Below are 22,907 nucleotides of genomic sequence, written 5' to 3' on the forward strand. Positions count from 1 at the left end.
TAGATTCATTAGCCTTAAAACTGAGTGAGAAATAACAGTAGGGCTTTTTTGGTCTGACAAATTCTGTTATAAGCAATAACAGGATTGTGATTGTGTTAGGTAGTTGTGATTTATAGTTATGCTATTTCATGTTGCTATCATTAGGGTTAACAAACAGTGCTTTTTAGGAGGTCATTTGCTGAATTTTCCATGCCTTACTGAGATGTTTGGCAGCTGTCATAGGGAAACCAGTTCTCTTCAGTATTTACTGGTTAGATATTGCTTGCCTTCTGACCCACTGGATACTGGAACGTTTCTAAACTTTACTCTTTTAAACATATAAGAATGTTAACTCTTTGCACAGTATTTCTAACCTTGGAAAGCCTATAGAGAGAATTCTGGTACACTGAAAAGGTTAAAGAAATTGCTGGTACTTGTACCTGAAGAAATAAAAAGTAGGAATGATGTGGGTTTTGCATCTTAAATGTGATTCAAGAATACAGGCTTCCAATACAGCCAGTAGGATTTAGGCAAAACAGTTACCACTGTAGACTTCTTTGGCATCTCTGATACCTGTAGGTACAAGGGTCTGAATTCAGGCCTAAGTTTCCTGAAAACTTATAGATTCTTCTTGTTACATTGTTTATATATATGAAGCCTAATGCAGAATTGCATAAAGGGAAGTTTTCTCACAACACTGATGTTTCAAGAGTTTGTTTTCTACTGCGTGATAAGTTCCTATCTGTGCTTTACTGAGCCTGAAGTGCTAGAAGCTGAAGGCTCAGACATGTTTTTCAAAAGAGATGAAGTCCTTTGTAGCTGCTCTAAAAGAGTTTTGTCCAGATGTGTTGGAAAGATCCCCAAGACGTCCACAAATCCCAGGGGCCATAAGCTTGAGCTGAATGTTAGCCATTTGTGCAGGTGGGGTCATTGTTTAGTATTTGGTATTTTTCTGAAGAAGCCCGGGGATGATGTGGTGCTTTTAAGGAGGCTGCTTGATTACTGCTTACCATTGCTGTGGGGAGAACAAAACTGTACAGCTGAGGTTGAGTCAGACCTGCTCAGGGAGACACAGGTGATTCACAGCTCAGGCTCTGGGCTAGCCAAAGTTTAAATTGGATTCTCCTTTTGGAAACAGATCATCATTGAGGCCAGAATCTGTGAAGTCAGAGGTAAGGTAGCTGGCTGCTTCCTCATCTTACCATCTTGGATGGTAAGATGAAAGGACTCAGAAGCTACTGTAGAAGTTGGAAAATGTTTTGAAACTTATTAAAAGTGGCATATTAAATATAACATTTTTTAACATCATGTATTTCAATGGTCATAGTCTCCAGTTCAAGCTTAGGGCCATCTCCAAATACTTGACAGCATAGCTAGCAAGGGAATTGATGTTTATATTTTAATTTCTCCAGATTAATTAAGACTCCTTTTTTCTGCAAAAATTTTGAGCAGCCTGTGGATATTAGTCTAATTATGGGTTGCCTTTTGTTCTAAAACAAATCAGGGAAGATTTGTTTGGATTGGAGGGAAAAAAAATCTCTTTCTTCAAATCTCTTTCTTTCAAATAATAGAAATTAATTTTCTAGTGTAATGCATCTCATATAATATATTTAATCTCAGGACTTGAAATTTCAGAGTAGTTGCGGTAGCTAAAGCTGCAATCAGGTTACTGTGATAAGTTCATACTGAAAGCTCAAATATTCTTGGAACCATCAGGTCATGCCACTGCCAGAACTTACTACTTCTGGGTTATTCTACCTCTTATCATAATGTAGATCTAAGAATTTCAAAGCCAAATCCCAAAAGAAGGATTAACAGAAATTTCAGCTGCAGAAATCTGAAAAGTAGACCCGAATGCTTTACCTTCTGTTAGAGGTGGGTCTTTGTAGTGTAGAGGTGGGCTTTAGGCAGTAGGAGTTCTCTATAGCAACTGGGAAAACCTGCTGTTCAAGCTTCTCTTCAAGGGAATGCTTCCCAATTGTCTGTTGTGGTTCTTCTCTATTGTCTGTGTTGCTACTCCTGTGCTTTGCACTCACTAGGTTCTAGAAGAGAGGATGCTGCTTTTAAATTTGCTGTTGCTGCTTTCTCCCAGAATTTCCTTCTTCTGGTGTAGATTTTTGTAGCCAAAGCACTGTAGTAACTTGAAAGAAAAGTTCTAAATGGGGATTGTCATGGTGATGGCTCCTACTAGTTCATATTTCCTGGATGGTTTTGGAATAGTGTCTCTGGCAAGAAGTGAATGATGCAGGGCATGCCTGTAGTGAAAGGATGAGCCTGTTTATGATGACCTTTCACACTTTATTGCCTGTAGAAATGTGCTGCTTTTCTAGTTCTGTGTTACATTTGTTTCTTTTTGGAATTTGTTCCAATCAAAGTTGTGAAGAGAAAGTCTGAGTTTGCTGATCACCAGGGAGATGAGAATTATTTTTTAAAAGTTCTATTTGCAACAGAATAAACAGGGTTTCTTTTAGAGAACTGTCAAGTTCATTTTGATTTCTTTTTTCAACAACAGTATTTCCTGCACTTCAGTAACATTAATATCTAAACATGAATTCTGAATAAAAACTTTGATAGTGAAATAAAATACTATAAAATATCCTGATGTCTTGCTGTTCTTCTAAAGCAAGGCCTGGAAAGAGGGTTCACTGTAGCTGTGAAAATTAGGGATTGTTTGCCATGTGTGAAAAGAAAAATTCTTCTGTCTCAACATGCATTCTTTAAAAGCTTGAGGAATTTCAATCTAGGCTGAAAGAAAAACGTTTTGTGTGGCATATCTGTGTTACAACTTGCTGCTGAATAAAAGTATAGGGTATCCTTCACACCAAAGTGGAAAAGCCACTCCAGAGGAGCCTCCATAGATGTACACCCAAGGTCTGTACCTGTACAACAGACTTATGGGTTAAATGGATGCATAATCAGTATGTGTGGTTTGCTTACAGAACTTCTGTAAGAAGAGAGCCAAGTGAGGAATCTGGTGCATTTCAGGGTTGGAGAGAATGTTTTCATCATGCTAACACATGTTGTGAAAGCTTTAGTTTTGTACAGGAAGTTGCTGTTTTCGCCAGAATTACACTGGCACAATCTTTGTGGCTTGCCTAAAAGGATTCTCTTTTGCCTTTTTTTTTTTTTTTTCTGCCAATAGAAGACTAGCTCCCATAATGTATGAATGAAGTCTAGGGCAGTCCTAGGACTGCTGTAGGGCTGTTCAGCTGATTTTTGTATATGCCAGAGAACAGCTGTGGAAGCTTAAAAACAAAAGGCTGTCCAGTCTCTGAATTCTCAGAGCTTTCAATGTCTAGAGGAGGAAGAATGATAAAAATATAGCAAAAAATATTCCAGAAACTGCCTACATGTTAGTGTCCCGACTCTAAGCATATATGAGCACACTTTTTTTTTTGTGCCTATGTATACTTTTTCTTTCTTTTTGCTTCATCTAGTTTGACACTGTAATTGCAGAAGCGGCCAGCTTGATGTCCGGGAGCTGATCTCTCTGTACCCCTTCCTGTTGCCTACTTCCTCTTCATTTATCCGGACTCATCCCCCTCTGCACGAGTATGCCGACCTGAACCAGCTGACCCAAGGGGACCAGGAGAAGATGACAAAATGCAAACGATTCCTCATGAGTTACTTGAATGAAGTCCGCAGCACTGAGGTTGCAAACGGCTACAAGGAGGATATTGACACTGCTTTACTCAAACTGTATGCAGAGGCAAATCATGAAAGCCTGCTGGATCTCCTAGTTTCAGAGAACTTCTGTCTTTTAACAGATAGTGCTGCCTGGCTGGAAAAACACAAAAAGTAAGTGGATTTTTTTATTATAGCACCTTCTAGACCAGAGGGAAAATTGCCTTAGATGCTCTTGGCTTATCGAACAATATGTTTGAGTACCTGTAGTTCCTGTGCTTACACTTGTCCAAAAGACAACTCAGTCTGAATTAACATTGTTAGCATTTTTAAATGTTGGTGAAAAGCTATTACTTGACAGTCTAAGGTAAAGGAAATGCATTGTCTTATCCTGGGAAATGCAGAATTCAATGTGAAAGTTTCTGTATCCAACACAAAAATAAAGAACTGATACAAGTCTGGGAGAAAAAAGTTAAATGTTTGCCCTTGAGATAATGGGAGAGTGGAATGGCTGCAGTAGTTGTACACAGACAGAATGAAAAGATGCCTTCAAGCATGCACTGCCTTAGGAAAAAAGTTATTAACCAGTTAGTGCCTTTAAAATTGTAGTTGCTTGTTCAGGGAAATAGCTCTTAGTTCTGAATTGAAAGCTTTCTATGTTCCACTGATTGACCAAAAAGAGGTTCCTTAAGATGACTGCAAATGATTTCAAACCAGAAATGCCAGAAGGCAGAGAATTAATCATTAAGCCGGGAACATTAGATAATAAGTGTGTAAAATACAAACTCCCGCCTTAGGCAGTATGTCTATTTTGGTTTTCATTTCTTTAGCTTTGGACTGTCTGGTGCAGTAGTAGCAACTATACTAGTGAGGAAGCCTTTAGTCGTGATTATAATTGGGGTGATTTCATTTATTTGAGGTGTTTTTTTAAAACTATTGGTAAGTGTGGTTTGCATGGTAGATTTTTGCAAGTGTGAATTGAATGAATGTTAGAACATTTTTCCGTGAGGAAAGCCGTTACAGAACTTGGCTGTATTTTTCTTAGAGTACACAAAAAGCACTCTGAAGTTGCACTGTACAAAGCTCTTCTTTGCCTGACCTGACTCCATACCACAGTAAAGAACGTTTCTGATAGTAAAACAGAGTTTTAAACAAACACATAATAAAATATTATTTAACTACAGCTGATGAACTATTGGAGGAATAACTCCTGGGAGATGTGTGTAATGTCTGTACCTAAAATTGACAGAACAGCATGGGAAACATTTCTAATTGGGCACATACTTGGATAAGTTGGATCTGGTAAACTTTCTTGGGGAAACTGTCTTGGGGACAGGAGTGATGGAGACACATTTAGGGCAGGACTTCTCCCCTTTGATTCATAAAAAAAGCCTACAGAGACTTGTTGAAGTGTAGACATGGCCACGTACATGTCATTGTAAGCCATTATTCATTGCACTCTGTGCTAATCATCCATAATTAAATTAGTGGGAAAGTTCTAGCAATGTTAATATTATCTTCTCTTTCTTTACAGGTATTTTGCTCTTGGTCTCCTGTATCACTACAATGGTCAGGATGCTGCAGCACTTCAGGTTAGAATAAAGCTTTTAGTGTCATCTGAAAACCATTCCAAAATACCATTTTAGCTCTGAGATAAAAATCTGAGGTCTTAGTTTATCTGTTTGAAAAGTTTGTGATATGTGTGTATGTATGTGTGTTTATGAGAAACTTGAAACTTATGCTGACTTCCTTGAATAAATTAATATGCTAGATGTGAAAAGTCTGAGGAGCTTATTGAAGTTGACAACTAAAGTTTTCAACTTACTGAAGTTGACAACTTGTATGATCCTTTTAAAGCAAAACTGTATATACCAGAACATATGTTTATACTCCTAAAAGATGGACAAAAGTGCTAAAATAATCAAGCAATCACTTGAAAAGATATTTATGGGACTCAAGGAGCATGCCCTGTGCTGATTGATTTGTATACACACAGCAAAACAGCATTGTATTCTCATGGCAGGCATTAACAGCAACTGAGAGTTTATTTGCTTACCTGGTGATGAAGAGTGAACACATTCTGCAAGATCTGTGGGTTTCAGTTGAGTTAGAAATCCCTTTGGGGACCTTCCATCTGATGTCACTAATACTGGTAGTGGCCTGTACACTGCAGACTAAATAATTCTGTCCTTTGTGTCTGCAACACTCCATCTAGAGAAATTAGAATGTTCTTGATGTGTCTCAGACCATATCCAGTATCTTAAGTTTGCCTTATTGTGCAGCTTTTTGAACACATTAATCACAGTAACCCTATCAGATGTATTCAGGTCAGTTATATAAATAGTAATAATGGTCTGAGAAGACAACAGGTAAGGGCAACAATAACACATTTGTCACGTGCAAGAAATTTTGGGTGAATTTTGATGCTGCAAAAAACAAGGTTTATTGCTAAACTGGTCTGCTAGGTGTAGCATGTTTCAATTCCAATTATAATGCATATAAAAATAATATCACATGGTACTTGTAGTTCTTCAGACAAAACAAAAGAAAAGCAGAGCAGCAATTTTTTTTCTAAATTGCTTGTATAATTTGTTTTTTATCTTGCACACACAGAACACATGAAAAGTATACCATGCATTGGAAAAAAGGACTTTTGATAAAAGGTTTTTTTGTGATTAGTGTGCCTCCTTTAGTCACTCCCAGAATGAGAGCCCATGTGATATGGGGTCTGAATTGGTGAATATGCCAGATGCAAGAGAAGGGTGTAATGGCAAGAGTGACCAGCAATGTTCCTTGCAGCTGATGTTCTCATCAACTCTTTCTAACTCCACAAGTCTTGGACTAAGTCTTTTAGTAGCTGACATAAATTTTGAGCTGGAAGAGCTAGTACATGTATTAAGCACTTTAATCTGTGTGTTTTTGTTGCAGTTATGGGTGAAAATAGTTGATGGAGACATTCAAGATTCTACACGTTCAGATCTCTATGACTACATAGTAGACTTCCTTACATTCTGCTCAGACCAAGAGCTTGTGTGGAAGTATTCTGAATGGATTTTACAAAAAAATGAAGAGGTTTGTGATTGATACACTTTTAACAGAACATCAGTATTTCCCTGCAGTGGTGTTTGGGTTTTCCTTAATGTTGACTTTTCTTGGTAGCTGATTGGACCTTTTGCAGAATATTTCATGCCAGTTAAATAGTGACCAGCAGAAGAAAACTTGGAGGTTTCTCAATTCATCCAAGTTCCTCTATTAGCAGGTGGTCGTGATAATTGCCTCTTTTTATTCTGAAAACAAAGTTTAGAGCATTAAAAACACAGCATGTCTTCTGTTTTCTTCATATTGAGTAAGATAATTTTTGAATCTTAAAATAAATAAATCATCTGACAGGTTAGCTGTTGCTGCTGCTTTTTATTTTAAAGGGGATGGGTAGTATCTGTGTACACTGGGACATGGAATAAATAGCCTCCATTCAAGAAAAAATTTAATTGTTAGAAGACAACCTGCCAAAATTTAAAAAAAAAAAAAAAAAAAAAAAATCTGGGATGTTTGATGTTGATCAGACAGTCTGTGCTCTTGAAAATCGTCACTCCTTGATTTATATTAATTTCAGCATGGCTATTTTGTGCAGTGGCAGATTTCTAAGCGTTTGGTAATTACAGAAGTCTCTTGCTCTGTCTGTATCATCACATGTGAAAAGACTTAGAATATTCTGGTCTGTAATTCAAGCTTTCTTGCTGCGAAGTCTGAGGTCTCTGGTTCTGTTGTGCAAATGTATTCAGTTTTTTTTTGTGGAAATTGTGCCCAAGCCAAGGTTTATAGGCTGGACAATGTATACACCACAAATTGAGGTATGCAGATAGGAGTGAGTGAGATCAAGATAAGCACAGAGTATTGTAATCCTGTGGTGTTGAGCAAGGTTTTGTGTTTATCTTCCTGAATAATGTATTAACAATAGTGCTATTCCTTTATAATTTTAAATATTTATTTAATAAAATAGCTGCAATTAAGTTCCCAAATGCAATAAACTCTTTTCTAGGTTGGTGTACAGATTTTTACCAAAAGGCCTTTGGAAGAACAGGAGAAAAACAACTTTAATCCAGATGATATCATCAGTTGCCTTAACAAATATCCTAAAGCACGTGTCAAATATCTAGAACATCTAGTACTGGAAAGAAAAATACAGGTGAGTTCTGTAGGAATGCTAAAAGTAGGCATAGGATTCAGAATGCAGATTATGATCAACAGGACTGAAAACAGGTAATGTCTGGAAAGAATAGGCATAATATGAAGTCTTTCAAATGTATTCAGAGTAGAGCAGGAGTGTTTTTAAGATTAAAGTAAAAGATGAGGAGTGGATACCTTTATTATTTTGAATTCTTCAGTGCTTGTGATAGCAAAACAATTTCTTATGTCCCCACAGACTTAAGGGGTTACATCTGGTTGTTGAATACTTTTCTATTTCACTCACTTGATGAGGCTCAAATCTTCTTCTGGTAAGATCATAGAAAATGATCAGCATCAGGCTGATCATATTGCACAGTGGCAGCAATATATTAAAATTGCTGATTCAGTGTTTTACAAGTAAGAATGTTTTATTCTGTCTTTCTAGAGAGATTTGAACAATCAACAATCAAATTAAACCATGCGCCCCTCACTAGAATTCCAAACCACTCTTGATTTTGAATGCTCAAAAGATGCATTCACAAGTCCTAAGTGACAGTGTATTACACTTTTGGGGGCTTTAGCTCAACACAAAAGCAGCCAAGTGTTGTATTTGGATATGAAACGTTTTAAGCACAGGAGAAGTTCTTTAACCTGGAAATAAAGCAAGGAAATGAACAGTGAAAGAACTCTGCAGAGCTGATGGTCAGTGCACTAATTCACATTCTTCAAATGCACATCAGATCCGTGGGTTTCCCTTACTGGTGTTGCAGGTGTGTTACGCCATGACTGATGAATGTACTTGTCTCTAATGTCATGGATATTTCCAAACAAACTTTTTGAGTTAAACACAGCACCTTGTAAAATATTTGCGAAAATACTTTACAATTAAATCTACCTGCTAGTAAAAACTGGGTTATAATTGATCTTTAAAACTTACTGGGTTATCGTGAATGATTTAGTGGGAATGTTTAAAACAGTCAAATCATCAGCTTATTTTGATGAATATTGGATAGTAGATAACAAAAAAAGCAGTGTGCCTTCAGAGTGATATTCTTCCTCTGTTGGCTTTGTCAGATTTTATTGCAGAAATAGAAAAAGTCAAAGAACATACCTGAATATGAGGAATTCCGTATTTACAATGTAGTTAGTGATGCTGCTCTGAATTAATTATCTATCTGTATGGACAAAAAACTTTGTGATTAATTCAAATTAAATAAGTTAAAACACATTTCTATGTAATTAAGTATATATTCATCACTATAATTTCTGGGGCCAAGAGATTTGTAAACTGAGCTAACATTGTTCTATTCATCTGTAGAAAGAAAAGTACCATACTCATCTAGCTGTCTTGTACTTGGAGGCAATACTTCAGCTAAAATCTGAGACCACAGATAATTGTACAGAAACAACTGAACTGCTGTTGAAACTTCGCAGTCTGCTTCAGAAATCTGATCTTTATAGAATTCGCTTTATTTTAGGTAGGTTGCATGTTATCTGTTGTAAATGATATATGTGTTTTCCAGCTGGACACAAAATCATAGTCCTTTCAAGGGTAGAAAACTAAAAGATCTAAGGTTTCTCTGTGTTTTTGTTTGATAGGCTGCATTTCTGACAGACATAGGTTCATTTAGGAAGCATATATGTTGATGGTGTCCTTGGTCTCCATTGGCTCCAATGGTATGTTTGCCACTGCACCAGAGACAAAATACCAATTGGCCAGAACAAATACCTGCATACAACTTTCTTATTAGTCACCTTCTTTTTAATGATGAGCATGGAACTTTTGCATGACAAGACATGACAACCTTTTGCAAATGAGAGACCTGCAACTTCATTTTTTAAGCAGTCTGCTTCTAATGAATGGAAGTGAAACTGTGAGGAATCTAATTGCCAAGGACTTGTTACCCACAACCCTGAAACTCATTCTTGGGTTCATGTTAAATAAAAATATAAATGAGCATCTTTTAAAGTGAAAAGTGCAACATACATGTTACTGTTGGTATTAGGCAAGCAACAGTTGAGCTAAGTATTTTCCTTGGTCAGTGCTTATAATCTTGGCCGGTGCTTATAATCTTTTAATGTTTCATCCAGTGGAATGCAAACATACAATGCAATTAAGCAAGCCAAGTGTTTAAATCTTCTCAGGTATGGAGGATTATGGCTGAAGAATGATGGAATAGTGGATGAAAAGGAAGTGACTTGTTATTGAACTGAAAGATGTGAAATGATTTTTTGAAATTCAGTGGGAAAAAATCCAGTGTATATGGAAATAAAAATTTCTGAATAGCAACTAAAATAATTTACCAAAGTTTAATGTTTCCATGCCTTTTCAGGCAGCAAAATGTTATGTGGTGGATTCTGTGCAAATAGAGCACAGTCATTGAAATTCTTGTTCTTTTTCATCTTTTAGTCAGTTTTTAAACAAATTTTCAAGGCAAGAGTTACAAAATGGATTATTCTCCTGAAATCCATGTGCTCCAAAATAAAGGATTTCTTACATGACAATTCTTACGTTACATGAAAGTGAGATCTGTGCAAGCTAGTGTGTTCCTCCCTGATAACGAAAACATTTTGGTGAGAAAAACATTGTATTTCCATGCATTTTACATAGGCCTATGGTCACCTTTACAGTAATTAGATTATTTTCTACTTTATTTGGAAATGCCAGATGAACTTGCTGTTCTACCTGCCTATTACTGACACTTAAACTTTAAACTGCATTAAGGGTTTGTAATGTCCTTTTCTCAAAGGGAAATGCTATTTTATTTTTATTGTTTTTTAATGGAGTTTATTCTGTGACCCCCTATAATACTGGGAGAAGCAGAGGTTAAAATTGTGGCTTCATCTTACAGTTCATTGTACGTGGTAGCAGTGTCTGATAGAATTTAAAAGGTGTCAGTGACAGTGGTTGATTACCTATTATTTAGTAATTTCTTTCTCCCATATTTTGTGGTGCTCTTTTGTTAGAGATCTTTCCATATACATCTGAGCATTCCTGTGCTTACAAGCATCTGCCTTCTCTATAGTCGCACTGACTGGCAGAGGGAGCAGTTGTCTCCTCCACTGAGCAAATATTGCCTTCTTTCTCATTTAACAGACAAAATCCAGGGCACAGACCTTCATATGGAGAGTGCAATTTTATATGGGAAACTAGAAGAACACGAGAAGGCTTTGTATATCCTTGTACATGAGTTGAAGGACTTCCATGCTGCTGAAGAGTACTGCATGTGGAACTCTGAGAACAGAGACTTGCAGTACAGGCGGAGGCTTTTCCATATGCTGCTGTCAGTGTACTTAACTCCAGGCACTTCGGACTGTGCGCTCGTCATGGCTGCTGTGGATCTCCTGAATAACCACGCTGCGGAATTTGATGCAGGTCTGGTTCTGCAGGTGGTGCCCGACAGCTGGTCAGTGCAGCTCCTCTCCCCTTTCCTGGCTGGAGCAGTGAGACAAAGCATTCACACACAAAGAATGACTCAGGTGGCACTTGGGTTAGCACAAGCTGAAAACTTAATCTACAAGCACGAGAAGGTAGGTTACTGGGGTGTTTTTAAATAAAAGCACTTTGAAGCTTTACAGTTGAGTCCTTTGTTATACAGTAATCAAAAGCAGCTTGAAGAATTAGTACAAAAGCTGTCTTCATGTCTTTGGCATTTATTAGGGTTTTTTTTTGCCATGACAACTAGACTCAAAATTAATTGTATGTTTTCTCTGTAAAAGAAGGGAAAGTTGGAGCCTTGAAATAGGAATAACCTTGGTGAGCTTCTGGAATGAATGTGAAGTGAATCTGGGATTTGCAGATTAACAGAGTTCATGCAGAAACTTTAACAAGTGTCAGTTAGCATTTCTTTCACCAGGAGAGAGTGTCAGATTTTTGATTCTTTTTTTTTTTACAGTGTCACCTGCCAAAATTTATTAAAAACTTATCCAGCATTTAGTATTAATTGAAGCTTGTTAGTAGATTTTGTTAAGGATAAAGCTTTCTTCCATTCCTGGCTAGGACAGTGTTGCCTAGAGTTCACAGCAGATTCTTGAAACTGTTTTTGTTTTATCCATTTGGTATAGTTGCAATTATGCTCTTATCATTTCCCTTCCTTTCTTGTTATATTCACATTTGGAATTTTTCCCCCCTCTCTTTCAGGTTAAACAAAAAGGAGCCCCGATTCTTCTTTCAGACAAAAAGGTGTGTCAGGTGTGCCAAAATCCTTTCTGTGAGCCTGTGTTTGTAAGATACCCCAACGGGAGTGTAGCCCACACGCACTGTGCTGCAAACAGGCATCCCAATTCCAATGTGACTCATCACTCTCCCAGCTCCAGCAATCAGACTTGAAATATTCTCACAGTTCCCATGACTTATACCCCATCGAAAGTGGGCAGGAAAGAAAACAGTGCAGCTACTTTAAGTATAAATCAAGGTGGACAGCTAGTTTTTGGGTTTATGGGAAGACTTCCAGTAAATATAAAATACTGCTACTTATCTTTTTGATTTCTAATGAATGTAGATAGAAAAGAAAATTCACTACCACACATGGAGAGGTGCAAATATGGGCTCTTCTGTGAATAGGAGTAAACACTTAAGAGAAAAGGAGCCTTTTCTTCACAGTGAGGATGAATGTTATGGAGTGAAGGCAAACAGTCATTTTAAGAATTGTCACTTTGCACTGACTGTGGTGTTGATAAATTTGTGGAGGGCAAGGTGGCATTTATTGGAGTTGGAATTCCTGAAGAGTGATGGGACAAGATTGGCATCGTGCAGCTTACTATGAAGACAGAGATGTGCATCGATTTTAGTACTTGCTGCAGCATGTCTTCTTTTGGGCTGGATTATCTTCCACAGGATCACATTATCAACTTCAATTTTTTTCCTCTACAAAATGTGGGCTTTTGATGCACTTTTTAATACCTCCCTCCCATCCACCTGCTATATGGAATTTAAATGTAAGCACTGTTCTGTTAGGTTTCTGCTCCTGCAGTTACTGTAACGTACTGAGTGGAAACCAATAACCTCAATCACACAGGTGAGCTTGGAAGAAAAAAGAAAGAAAGTTTGTCTGGTCAGACTGTAGTCACTTTTATATGGGGGAAGAGGCCCTGACTTTAATACTGATTTATTTATTAATATGCAAATATGCTGTACATACAGTTGAATAAATTGATCTTATCATTCTAGCATTTCTTTGGAGGATTAAGATGTAGCTGATACATAAATGTACAGATGATGTGCTAAATGTTTGCTATAACATAACTTAGGCAGGTTGGAACTCCACAAAAATGGGTTTTAGTGCTTATGGATGACTTTGTGCAATCAAAACCACAGAGAGAAGGTATAAAATTGTAAGAAATCTACAAAAGTGCACTACAGGGGTACTGGGTTTTTTATATTCTACTAAGTATTCTGTGGACTAAGATTTTTCAAATAACATAAACCCCTTACTTAACTGCCCTCATATGTATTCACATTGCTATTTAACCATTTTAAAGAAGTTGATTTAAAATATGTAGCTTCCCCCAAGAGAGGTTAAAAAATGACAACTTTAAATAAACTTCAGTACTGCAAAGTGAAAGCATTTCTTTGAATTCTGTAAAGCTCTAATAAATACCAGGCTTACTGACCTGCATGCAGTTGAGTTGGTATGGCTGCTCCCTGTTTCAGAATTCCAAATCAGTGGAGGCTTTCAGCAAAATGGAGTATCTGCTTGGTCCTTTCTAGAATCACAGAATAAGCTGAGTTGGAAGGGATGCATGAGGATCATGGAGTCCAGGTCCTGGCCCTACACAGGACAGCCGGAGTCACACCGTGTCCCTCAGTGTTGTCCTGATGCAGCCTCCTTGTACAGAAAGGCTGGCTTAGGAAGTACAGTGCTGCCTCCAAGAAGGGGCAGCCAGACCTCATCCAGGGGAAGAAGATATCCATCTCTTCTCACAGAAACATGCAATGGTTTGGGGTGAAAGGGACCTTAAAGATCATCTATTCCAACGCCCCTGCCATAGGCAGGGATATCTTCCGCTAGACCAGGTTCTTCAAAGCCTCATCCAATCTGGCCTTGAACACTTCCAAATATGGGTTGTCTACAACTTCCCTGAGCAACCTGTGCCTCACCACCCTCACAGTAAAGATTTTTTTCCTGATATCTGAACTTGCCCTCCTTCAGCTTAAGCCATTCCCCTTTGCCCTATCGCTACATGCATCTGTACAAAGCCCCTCTTCAGCTCCCTTGCTGTCTCCCTTCAGGTTCTGGAAGGTGCTATAAGGTCTTCCAAGAGCCTCTCTCCAGGGTGAACAGCCCCAGCTCTCAACCTGTGTTCCAGGAGAGGTGCTTCAGCCCTGTCATCATCACTGAGGCTTTACTCTCAACTCATTCCAACAGTTCAACATCTTTCTTGTATTGTGGGTCCCTGAGCTGTATTTGAGGTGTGGAGTACTTTGCTTTAAAGCAAAGACCTTTGAATCTTTCTCCTAATTTTGAAATAACTGTTGTGCTGAATTTTATTTGCTTTTGAAAGCCCGAGTAAGGAATTTTGTAGTGCTTTGTACTAAGACACGCAAGTCACATTTAATGAGAGGCACTTGAAAAGAAGTCAAGTGTGGGCATTTCTGACTGTTCTGGCATGAGTGATTCTGCTGTGGCACTGGTATAAGCAGAGTCTCTATCTTGTATCATGGGGTTTGAACATTGTGTTTACAACTGGCAGTAATGGCATAGAAAAATTTGTAGTCCCCTGTCCTCAAAATACTTGCTGATAAGAGTGGAAGTGACTTTTACAAAGACCCTATAAACCTTTTGTGTACACTAGCATGCATTTCTTAAGAAATACTTTCTTTTGCTGCCAGCATCCTAAGTATGCTCTTTTTTCCTATTTAGTAAGGGGGTGCTAAAACAGACCCCTCTCCATGATTTAGGGTAATTTTAGCCACTTAGTAGTGATGAACTACTGCTGCAACAGAATAAAAATCATATCATTCCAGACCTCAGGAAAGTTCTCAGTTGCTATTGCAAGAAAATTATGCCTATAAAAGATTAAATAATTCTTTATTAATATTCAATATCTTTTTGCAGATATGTACTTTGGCTAAAATGCAGCAAAACCAATAATTGTACATACAGAACAAAAACAGAAATCAGAATAATGAAAGCCAGCATTTTTGCAATCAAAAATGTGATTGATATTTAAGTTGGGGGCATCTAGATCTTTGAAACCCAGCCCCCCAAAAGTGTGGAGTGGAAAAATTGATACATTGTTACCTGTTGCTTTGTTAAGTTTTATACTAGAGCTCATTTGAATGAATTAATATGGAAATCCCACGGTAGCCAAAGGAAAAAGCAAAGAAAGCCAATGTGAGGCTAAGGCAGAGCAAGAGCTCAGCAGGGAGGTGACAGGTGGGCAATGCTCTTCCTGTGTGTGTCCAGCACGTGAGCAACTGGGAATATTCCCAAGCAGAGGAGATGTCAGCCCACATCAGGGTGCTGTGTGGTGTTCTGGGCTTTGTCACCAGGAAATTTTTGGAAGGTCTGCATTCAAATTCTCTTAGGTGGGACAACTGAGCACCTCTTGGGTAAGAGAGCTTCATTTTGGGGAACCTGAGTTCAGTCCTTCTTTTGTTTTGGCACTGTCAGTTTGGTGATTCTTGGTTTATGTACCTGAAATCCTGTGCCAGCATTGCTGCTGTGGTAAGTTATGGCTGCAGCAGCACAGAGGCAGTGAACACGGAAGGAACCAGATGTGGGTATTAATTGCTGACTGCATATGTGAAGGAGGAGAGGCAGGAAAGAGAAATATTTCTCTGACCATTCTTCTAGTTTGGAAATAAATGCTTTTTTTGGGAGTCAAAACTTGATGTGATCTTTTTATCTCCAGTTAGGGAATGTGGAGTCTAAGACCTGCCCTTGGAGAGTGGAGATTCTGCCAGAATATTTATCCTTAATTTAGTTGTTGCTAAATTATTTGAAATTCATCTCCCTTACTTTTTCCAATGAGTCTTCTCCAAGTTTGTATGTGTCAAAACCAAAACAGTAGTGCAGAATTTTTTTTAATGTGACACTGTGCCTGTGATTCAGGACATAATAAATGAGATTAGTCTCTCACACTGATGCCTCTGTGGATATCAAAACACGTTTGTGTAACATGTAACCTCCAGTTACTGGAATATTGCAGCTCTGACTATTTTTTCAGCCATTCACTGCTACAGATGATGGTACATAATAAAAGCACTTGTTAAACTTTCTTCTACACTTTCATAGCTCCACACTTCCTCATGTAAAAATTACCTATGGTGTGTATATGTCATCATATGCAGTTTTTCTCTCTTTCAGTCAATAAGAGGAAAAATCCTAATTTTAAAAATTGCTCAGAATCTGGCACTCTGCTCAAAATAAGATTAATGGCTCTATATTCATGAGAAAGAATTCAGTTACATCTTCATTTCTTTTGTTTAAATGGGTAAGTTGTCAATTGAGATCAGTATTCTTGTAATATTGTCAGAGGCAGGGGAAATAAGCATTTGGGGGTTACACAGAGCACACCACAAATACATGTGAACTGACTTGTTCAGACAGCCCATACTGAGGTGGCTCAGGTCTCCACTGGAGTCCAAGTTACAATGAGAACTTCTCTCGTTGCTCCCCTTGCTCCTAGCCTTCGGGAACTTTCCAGCCTTTGTTACCTGACCTGATTAATGTCATTTGTCTTGCATTTAACTGACATGGGTACAAATCTTGAGAGGTTTGGGGGACTCCTGAGCAGATCTGTCTTCAGTAAAATGTCACTTTATTACTCAGCCACATGAAGCCCTACTAATGTGAGCTGTGGATATTTGGTGGTAGGGACAGAGTATGTGTATGTTTTCTGAGAATTTTATTACATATTTAAACACACAAGCATTATCCCGACTGCTGAGTCTTTATAACAACATCTGTTCTTCGCAGGACTCCTGTCCTGAATGACATTAAAAATATTTTGTTTTATACAGTTCTATCAAGAAGTAATTTTTTTTATTTTATAACTCTTCCTGGTTTGCTGCAGTCTCTATTCAGCATGGCTCTAAGTGTTTTATTAACATCCTGCTGTTCATAACAGGCAGCAACTAATACATTTTCATTGTGAGCTCTCCTTCTATTGCCTATATTAGCTAATTAATTTTTCTCTTGCTGTACAGCACTTTAGGACTTATGCCTTGTGAACACTGGTAGTTAAATGTGCTGCTACTTTTTAAGGAAAAAGAAGAAAATAACATTCTGTGATGTATGATTGATTTCAAAATTGAAGTTCCCCTGCAGTAAATTTGTTCAGATGGAAGTTTGTACCGTTAAGGCTTTTGGACTTAGTGGTTATATTGGTGAACATACACAGCAGTATGTGGAATGTACAAATGTATAAATATGTTGATTTTTAATAAAATAAATTCTTTTAATTACATTTGTCATGGATTCGTAGATACATAAACCCTGGAATGTGAATGTCCAAGTGAAGGGAAAAGATTATCTATTGATGAATAGAGGATTCATCAGGGTGACTGACAGAGGGGTCAGATCCCTGACATGTGGAAGTGAGGCTGGTGCTTACATACTCTGCAGAAGGCAGCAGTGTTGGTGTTCCTCATCTTCCTCCTCAGCTCTCAGGACTAATGGCCCTGGCTTAGGGCCCAAAGGACCAGCTGCTCCCAGTGCTACCACAGTGGAACTGTAGGACAAGGAAACCTCAGGAAAGGAAGGGTGGTAAGGGCTGGTAAAGAGTCTGTGGTAAGCCAAGGAACTGGTGTGATCTCTAAGGGGACTGAGAGGGGAATGCAAAGGAGAAGTGCAGAAAAGGAGTGCTTAGGGCATGCAGGTGTGACCTGGCTCAGCTGCTCTCCAGCCCCACTCTGCCAGGCAGTGCAGGCACTGGCAATGCTGCAGGCATCCTCTGGATGCTGAGGGCAGGTTGTGTGCACAGCTTAACTGGGGATCCAGCAGGGCTAAAATCCAACAGCTGGAGCTTCAGGGAAGGGCTCTTGTTTTGAAGTTCAGGTCTGTGATCACTTGGCAAGGTTTTTACAGCCCTATCAGGTAAAGTTTGTTCCTTTGGCTGAAGTGAAGGCTGTGGGAACATTGGTGGGTGCTCAGGATGCTCTTACAGAGGGTGTTTGGGATGCAAATATTGAGTGCAGCATGGTGCTGGAAGGAATGAAAAACTAACACAACAAGCATGACTTTATTAGCTCAGCCAGCAGGAAATACACCCTGGTTTGCATTGCCCCATCCATCCATCCATCCATCCATCCATCCATCCATCCATCCATCCATCCATCCATCCATCCATCATCTATCCAGGAAAGGTAACACAGAAAGCATTAAGCCCCAAACCCAGTTGTGACTCCAGCACAGTGGGATTTCAGCTAGTTTTGCCTCTAGACAGTTAGAAAATGGTCCATGCTAATCATCCAGATGGCAACTCCTTCCCAGACAAATAATCAATAGAGTATAGCTGAGTTTAGGCAGAAGTGAGTCCCAAAGGTCCAGTTCACTGCGACAACTGTAGCTGCAGGACAGCATAGGGTCAAAGAGGCCAGGGCTGCCAGCAGAAAGCTGATGGCTGAACACATGGCAGGTTTTCAGTAGATAACAAGGCTGATTACAGTGCTTCAAAATCCAATAGCAGTCATGAGCATCATTACCAATGCCTATAATTGCCAATAGTCCCCTGAAGATAGTCCCCTGACCACCTTGTCAGCACGGTATTTGCATTGACTGGGGCCTCACCATCCCAAAGCAAGTTAAATCCTAGAAAAATCTAGGCTGGTTGGGCTCTTTGGAGATGATGTTGTCCAAGCCCAACTTGATGCAGGGTCATCCTGTGTCAGGTTACCTGTCTTGTTTTAAACCAGAGCTGACAAGCTTGAAACCAGATTGGCAGGGGTCCAAGTGTCTTCTTGGCATGTCTTTGCCAGGGGCATGTATTGTTTAAACATCCAAAATATTCTCTGTTAAAGAAAGGTAAAAGGATAAAAGGTACATTTGCCTTGAATAAATAGTTTAATTTATTTTGTGGTTTGGGCTTTTTAGGGTTGTTTTGGTTGGTTGATTGGTTGGTTGGTTGGATTTTTTGGGGTCTGTTTTGTTTTGTTTTGTTGTTTGTTTTTGCTTTTTTGCAAATATTACAGAAAGACTAAATCAGCAGGGAATTTCTAAAAATTATCAAGTTACTGGGGACAGCTTCAAGATTATGTACTTTGTGTCTCTCTAACCTGGAGAAGTATATTCAAATAAAATGCAAGTTCTTTGTATCTGTTTGAAAGTCACAGACAGCATGCAAAGATGTTTCAATCCTTTCAGTCCCTCTAACATACAAGGTTACTCTGCAGTGTCATGCCAGAAAGCTCCCAGTGTGACAGAAGTAGGGGTTTTTCTACTTGAATCACAAGCAGTTGAAGATGGGGAGGGAGGAGTACAGGATGGATTTGTATCTGCTTTTTTAAAAGATGTCATTCACTGGGGATTTGTATTTGCAAAGCGAAAGAACGTTTTTATTCCTGTCCTTTTTTGATCCATCTTTAGGTTTTAACTTGTCATATCACATTTCAAAGCTTCTCTGTGGCCTTTTGTGACATGCTGATTTGTCAAGCAGAAGTTTTAGTGTTCCTGCTTCAAAACCTTCCTGAAATCTCTTGTTCTGGGTAGCAGCCACTCAGTACATCCCCTCCAGATACTCCAGTCAGCGTGTCAGGAGTACTTCTCCTCACAGTTTCTGGTTCTGTAATGTGAATGCACAACTGTGCTGGTGTCATGGTTTAGCCCCAGCCAGCAGCCAAGCCCCACACAGCCCTGTGTGAGCCCTGCTCACTAATAACAAAAACATCTCTCTGTTACCAACCCTGTGTCCAACACAAACAAAAAACACAGCCCCAAACCAGCCACTGTGAAGAAAATCAACTCTATCCCATCCAAAGCCAGCACAGATGGTCAAAACTAAAAACTACAAACCCAAGAAATTTCAATCCCCGAGGAGGGAGGAGTCTCTTGTTAAGCTGCTGTTAATTATCAATGCCTCAATACCCTACGCTTTTGGTTTTCCCATCTGCCTGATATCAAATCACAAGAGTGTGCAGTGTCTCATACAAATAATCACTTCTGCTGATAATTTTCCTCCCTGTGGACAGGAAAATGGAAAGATTTTCTTGATTGAAGCCATGCCATGACAAGATTTGAAGGCAGCCAAAGAGAAGACCTGACAGGGCCTCTTTTCACAGCAAGTGCCCTTAAAAGCACCAAGTGGGCTCTGACTGCAAAAGCCAGGCCTCATGAAATCATGAACCAGAACAATTTTAAAATAGAAAAAGCTCAGGAGTTGAGTAGGGAGAAAGTATTAGAGGTTTGCAAGCAAATTCCTCACCTCATGTTTTGTCAAGTCAGGTTTTGACTTCTGTAAAAGCAGAACAAACATCAATGACTTCCTGAATTGCAGAGCTCCCTCCACCCAGCCCCTTCTCACTGCCTGGGAATGAGCCGCACTCCTCCAGCTCTCAGGGGCTGCCAGGCTGCTCTGTCCCCAGGCTTCTGGGCATCCCTGGCCACCTTCCCTTACCTGGCCACACCTCCTTGTCCTCCCAGCTGCAGAGCTGTGTGGCTCTTGGGGCAGTGCAGGCTGGGCCCTGCCTGGAGTGCTCCCTCTGCCTGAGTTCAAGGACTTTTCCCCTCCAGTCTTGTATCAACTTCATACACTTTGATATTAGGTTTTAGTAAAATGCTAGAAGATAAAAATGAGGGAAAACTAAACAGAGATTCCTGACTACAGTGTTGCATTAAATAAAAGCAAAGCTGTGCTCTAAACAACAATTCATGGACTCTTAACTTGGTAGCAATATCTTTTTGTGTTGAAATGTTTTCATACACCCAGTACTTTAATGAAGTCTCTATGGTGAAATTTTGTCTTTAGTGATTTTACTAAGGAAGCAACATCTAATACTTTGACTTACTGTCTTAATGCCAAGAAGAGTCTGAAGGCATTTGTAAGCAGTCCTGTCACACTCTGTCCAGCTCTGCAGAGGTCTGAGGAAGCCAAGGGAACAGCCCTGCTGCCAGTGGACTTGCATCATACAATAAATAGCAAGTCTCTCTGGTGGGGGTGAGCTGGGGGACATGGAGGAAAAGATGAGCCCTGTCCATCTTCATCCATCATGTTTTGTCTGGATACTCAAGTGCTGCATAACCCAGCACCTGAGTGTTGTGTGCTACCTGCAGCATCAGGTCAGAGCCATCCCAGAAAACTCATAAAATGCCTTGTTCAGGTAGTGTCAGCAATGAAAATCGTGAACAGCCTAGCAGCTTTGATATGCTTATTTTATGCATCACTACCTGCCATGGTTTTACACAACTGTCCTCCTGCTGTCAGAGCACATGGAATGCTCTGACATACAAAGTTTTTTCCTGTTCTTTGGAATATTTAAGGGGGAGAAAACTGTACCCAAGGTAGAAACTGGCCTCATTTCTCCTTGAATACTGTCATGCCTTACCTGTGAAGTGATAGTGGTGGTTCTAAAACTGTGCTCTCACTGATTGTACTTTCCAGTAGAGATATAACCACAATGTAAAGAAAGCAGGCAGCACCAGCACAAGTGTGAGTTCCCACCAGTATAACCAGTCCTCTCCAGCACAACTTTGCTCCCAGCAGATGGCAGGTGTTGTGGAGGGAGAGAAGCAGCTCCAGCTCTATGGTGGGCACAAAAGTCAGAGGCAAACGTGCCATGGGCTCAGCTGTGCAGCAAAACCTGCTGGTTCCAAGGCTGTCCTTTACTCATCCTTTTCCAGCGGAGACTTTCTTCAAGCCAGGCCCAGCAGCAGGTGGGAGGCTGGGCACCCAAGAGGAGACATCTACAGTACCCACACTGCCTTTCCTAAAGTGCAGGGGCAAAGAGATGCATCAAAGATGGGTATCAACTTTATTGCCATGCACCCTACAGCAGAACAATAACAATATTACAAAATATACAGCAGAACAATAACAATATTACAAAAAAAAAAAAAAAAAAAAAAAAAAAAAAAAGCATTCAGCTGACTTGGAGATGCCCCAGACAACTACTCTTGCACTTGAGCTGTTTCAAATTACCCAAGCTGGCCTTAGGAGCAACATGTGCTGATGGCACCAGTGAAGGTCACCAAACAAAGCCACACAATCACAATAAAAAGCCACACAATCACAATAAAAAAGACTGGCAGCTTCATGGTGCATAAGGAGGCAAGTACCGTGCAGAGGCAATGTTTAATCAGGTCATGCTTGTCACTCTCTGTGGATTCTTACCAGAAAATTTTAAAACCTGAATATGTGCCCCAAAAGATGAGTACATTTTTCTTCTCATATAATAATGGAAAATAAATTTCCAGCCTTAGCTGGAAAAGTGCTCGGACACTGTGTAGTTATGCTAGCAAGAAGCCCCTCTTCTTCCTCCCTGCTCCTTGCCCTAGTCACCTTTTGGGCATTTGTATTCCATTTGCTGTCTCCACTACTATATTTTAAAATGTGTGGTCTTGTAATAATGCAAGTTCCATTCCTGGACAGCCAAGACATAAAGCTGATTAATTCAGCCTTTCTGAAATTATGCACACTGCAACAATATAGTGTTTCACCCCTTAAATAGTGTTTAAAAAAAAGGTCACACTACATTTGCCCATCAATAGTACTTTAGAAACTCTGAAAAAAACCCCCATGCCCACAGAAAATGTCAGGGGTCTCGCCCAAGTGCCCTGAGCTTACAAGCCTGAGTTTAAAAATGAACTTGTACCTGAACAGTTGTCAGTGCTTTAAGTAGTTACATTTATAATTTAATGTTCAGCACAATTCAAGTTGTTCTTTACAAAGAGAACAGAGGAGAACAGCCACAACAGAGCAAGAGAAAGAAAAGGTAGGGGAAAAATAAGGTTCCCTCAGTGCCCACTCAGCTTTTAGGGCTGGAGGCACCCACATATGCCACCAGGGCATTGAGAATGGTGGTCCAAACAGCCAAGTGAAATCTCTCCCCTCTTTGTCTCATCTCTTCCCCTTGGCTCATCCCATCTGCACATCTTGGGCTGCACTCTAACACAGTGGTCCTCTGGTCACTCTGACCTCTCTGTGCTGGTGGCTGGGAAGAGACAGGGACCGTACCTGACTCGTGACGTTTTTGTGCA

General features: G+C 39.6%; 1 protein-coding gene across 2 annotated transcripts in view; it reads left to right on the forward strand.

Annotated features, from left to right (window-relative positions):
* The window catches only part of TGFBRAP1 (transforming growth factor beta receptor associated protein 1), a 36,505-nt gene extending 19,326 nt beyond the window's left edge, over positions 1-17,179 (forward strand). For both annotated transcript variants that reach the window (XM_041468452.1, XM_041468451.1), the window contains exons 6-12: positions 3,436-3,777; positions 5,138-5,195; positions 6,532-6,675; positions 7,643-7,789; positions 9,089-9,248; positions 10,868-11,301; positions 11,912-17,179. In XM_041468452.1, coding sequence (XP_041324386.1) covers positions 3,436-3,777; positions 5,138-5,195; positions 6,532-6,675; positions 7,643-7,789; positions 9,089-9,248; positions 10,868-11,301; positions 11,912-12,100 — 1,474 coding nt within the window. In that variant the 3' untranslated portion in view covers positions 12,101-17,179. The remainder of the gene's footprint in view (positions 1-3,435; positions 3,778-5,137; positions 5,196-6,531; positions 6,676-7,642; positions 7,790-9,088; positions 9,249-10,867; positions 11,302-11,911) is intronic.
* Positions 17,180-22,907: the final 5,728 nt, after the last annotated feature.

The sequence above is a fragment of the Pyrgilauda ruficollis genome, unplaced genomic scaffold, assembly GCF_017590135.1.
Source record: "Pyrgilauda ruficollis isolate IOZ18807 unplaced genomic scaffold, ASM1759013v1 scaffold22, whole genome shotgun sequence".
NCBI lineage: Eukaryota > Metazoa > Chordata > Aves > Passeriformes > Passeridae > Pyrgilauda > Pyrgilauda ruficollis.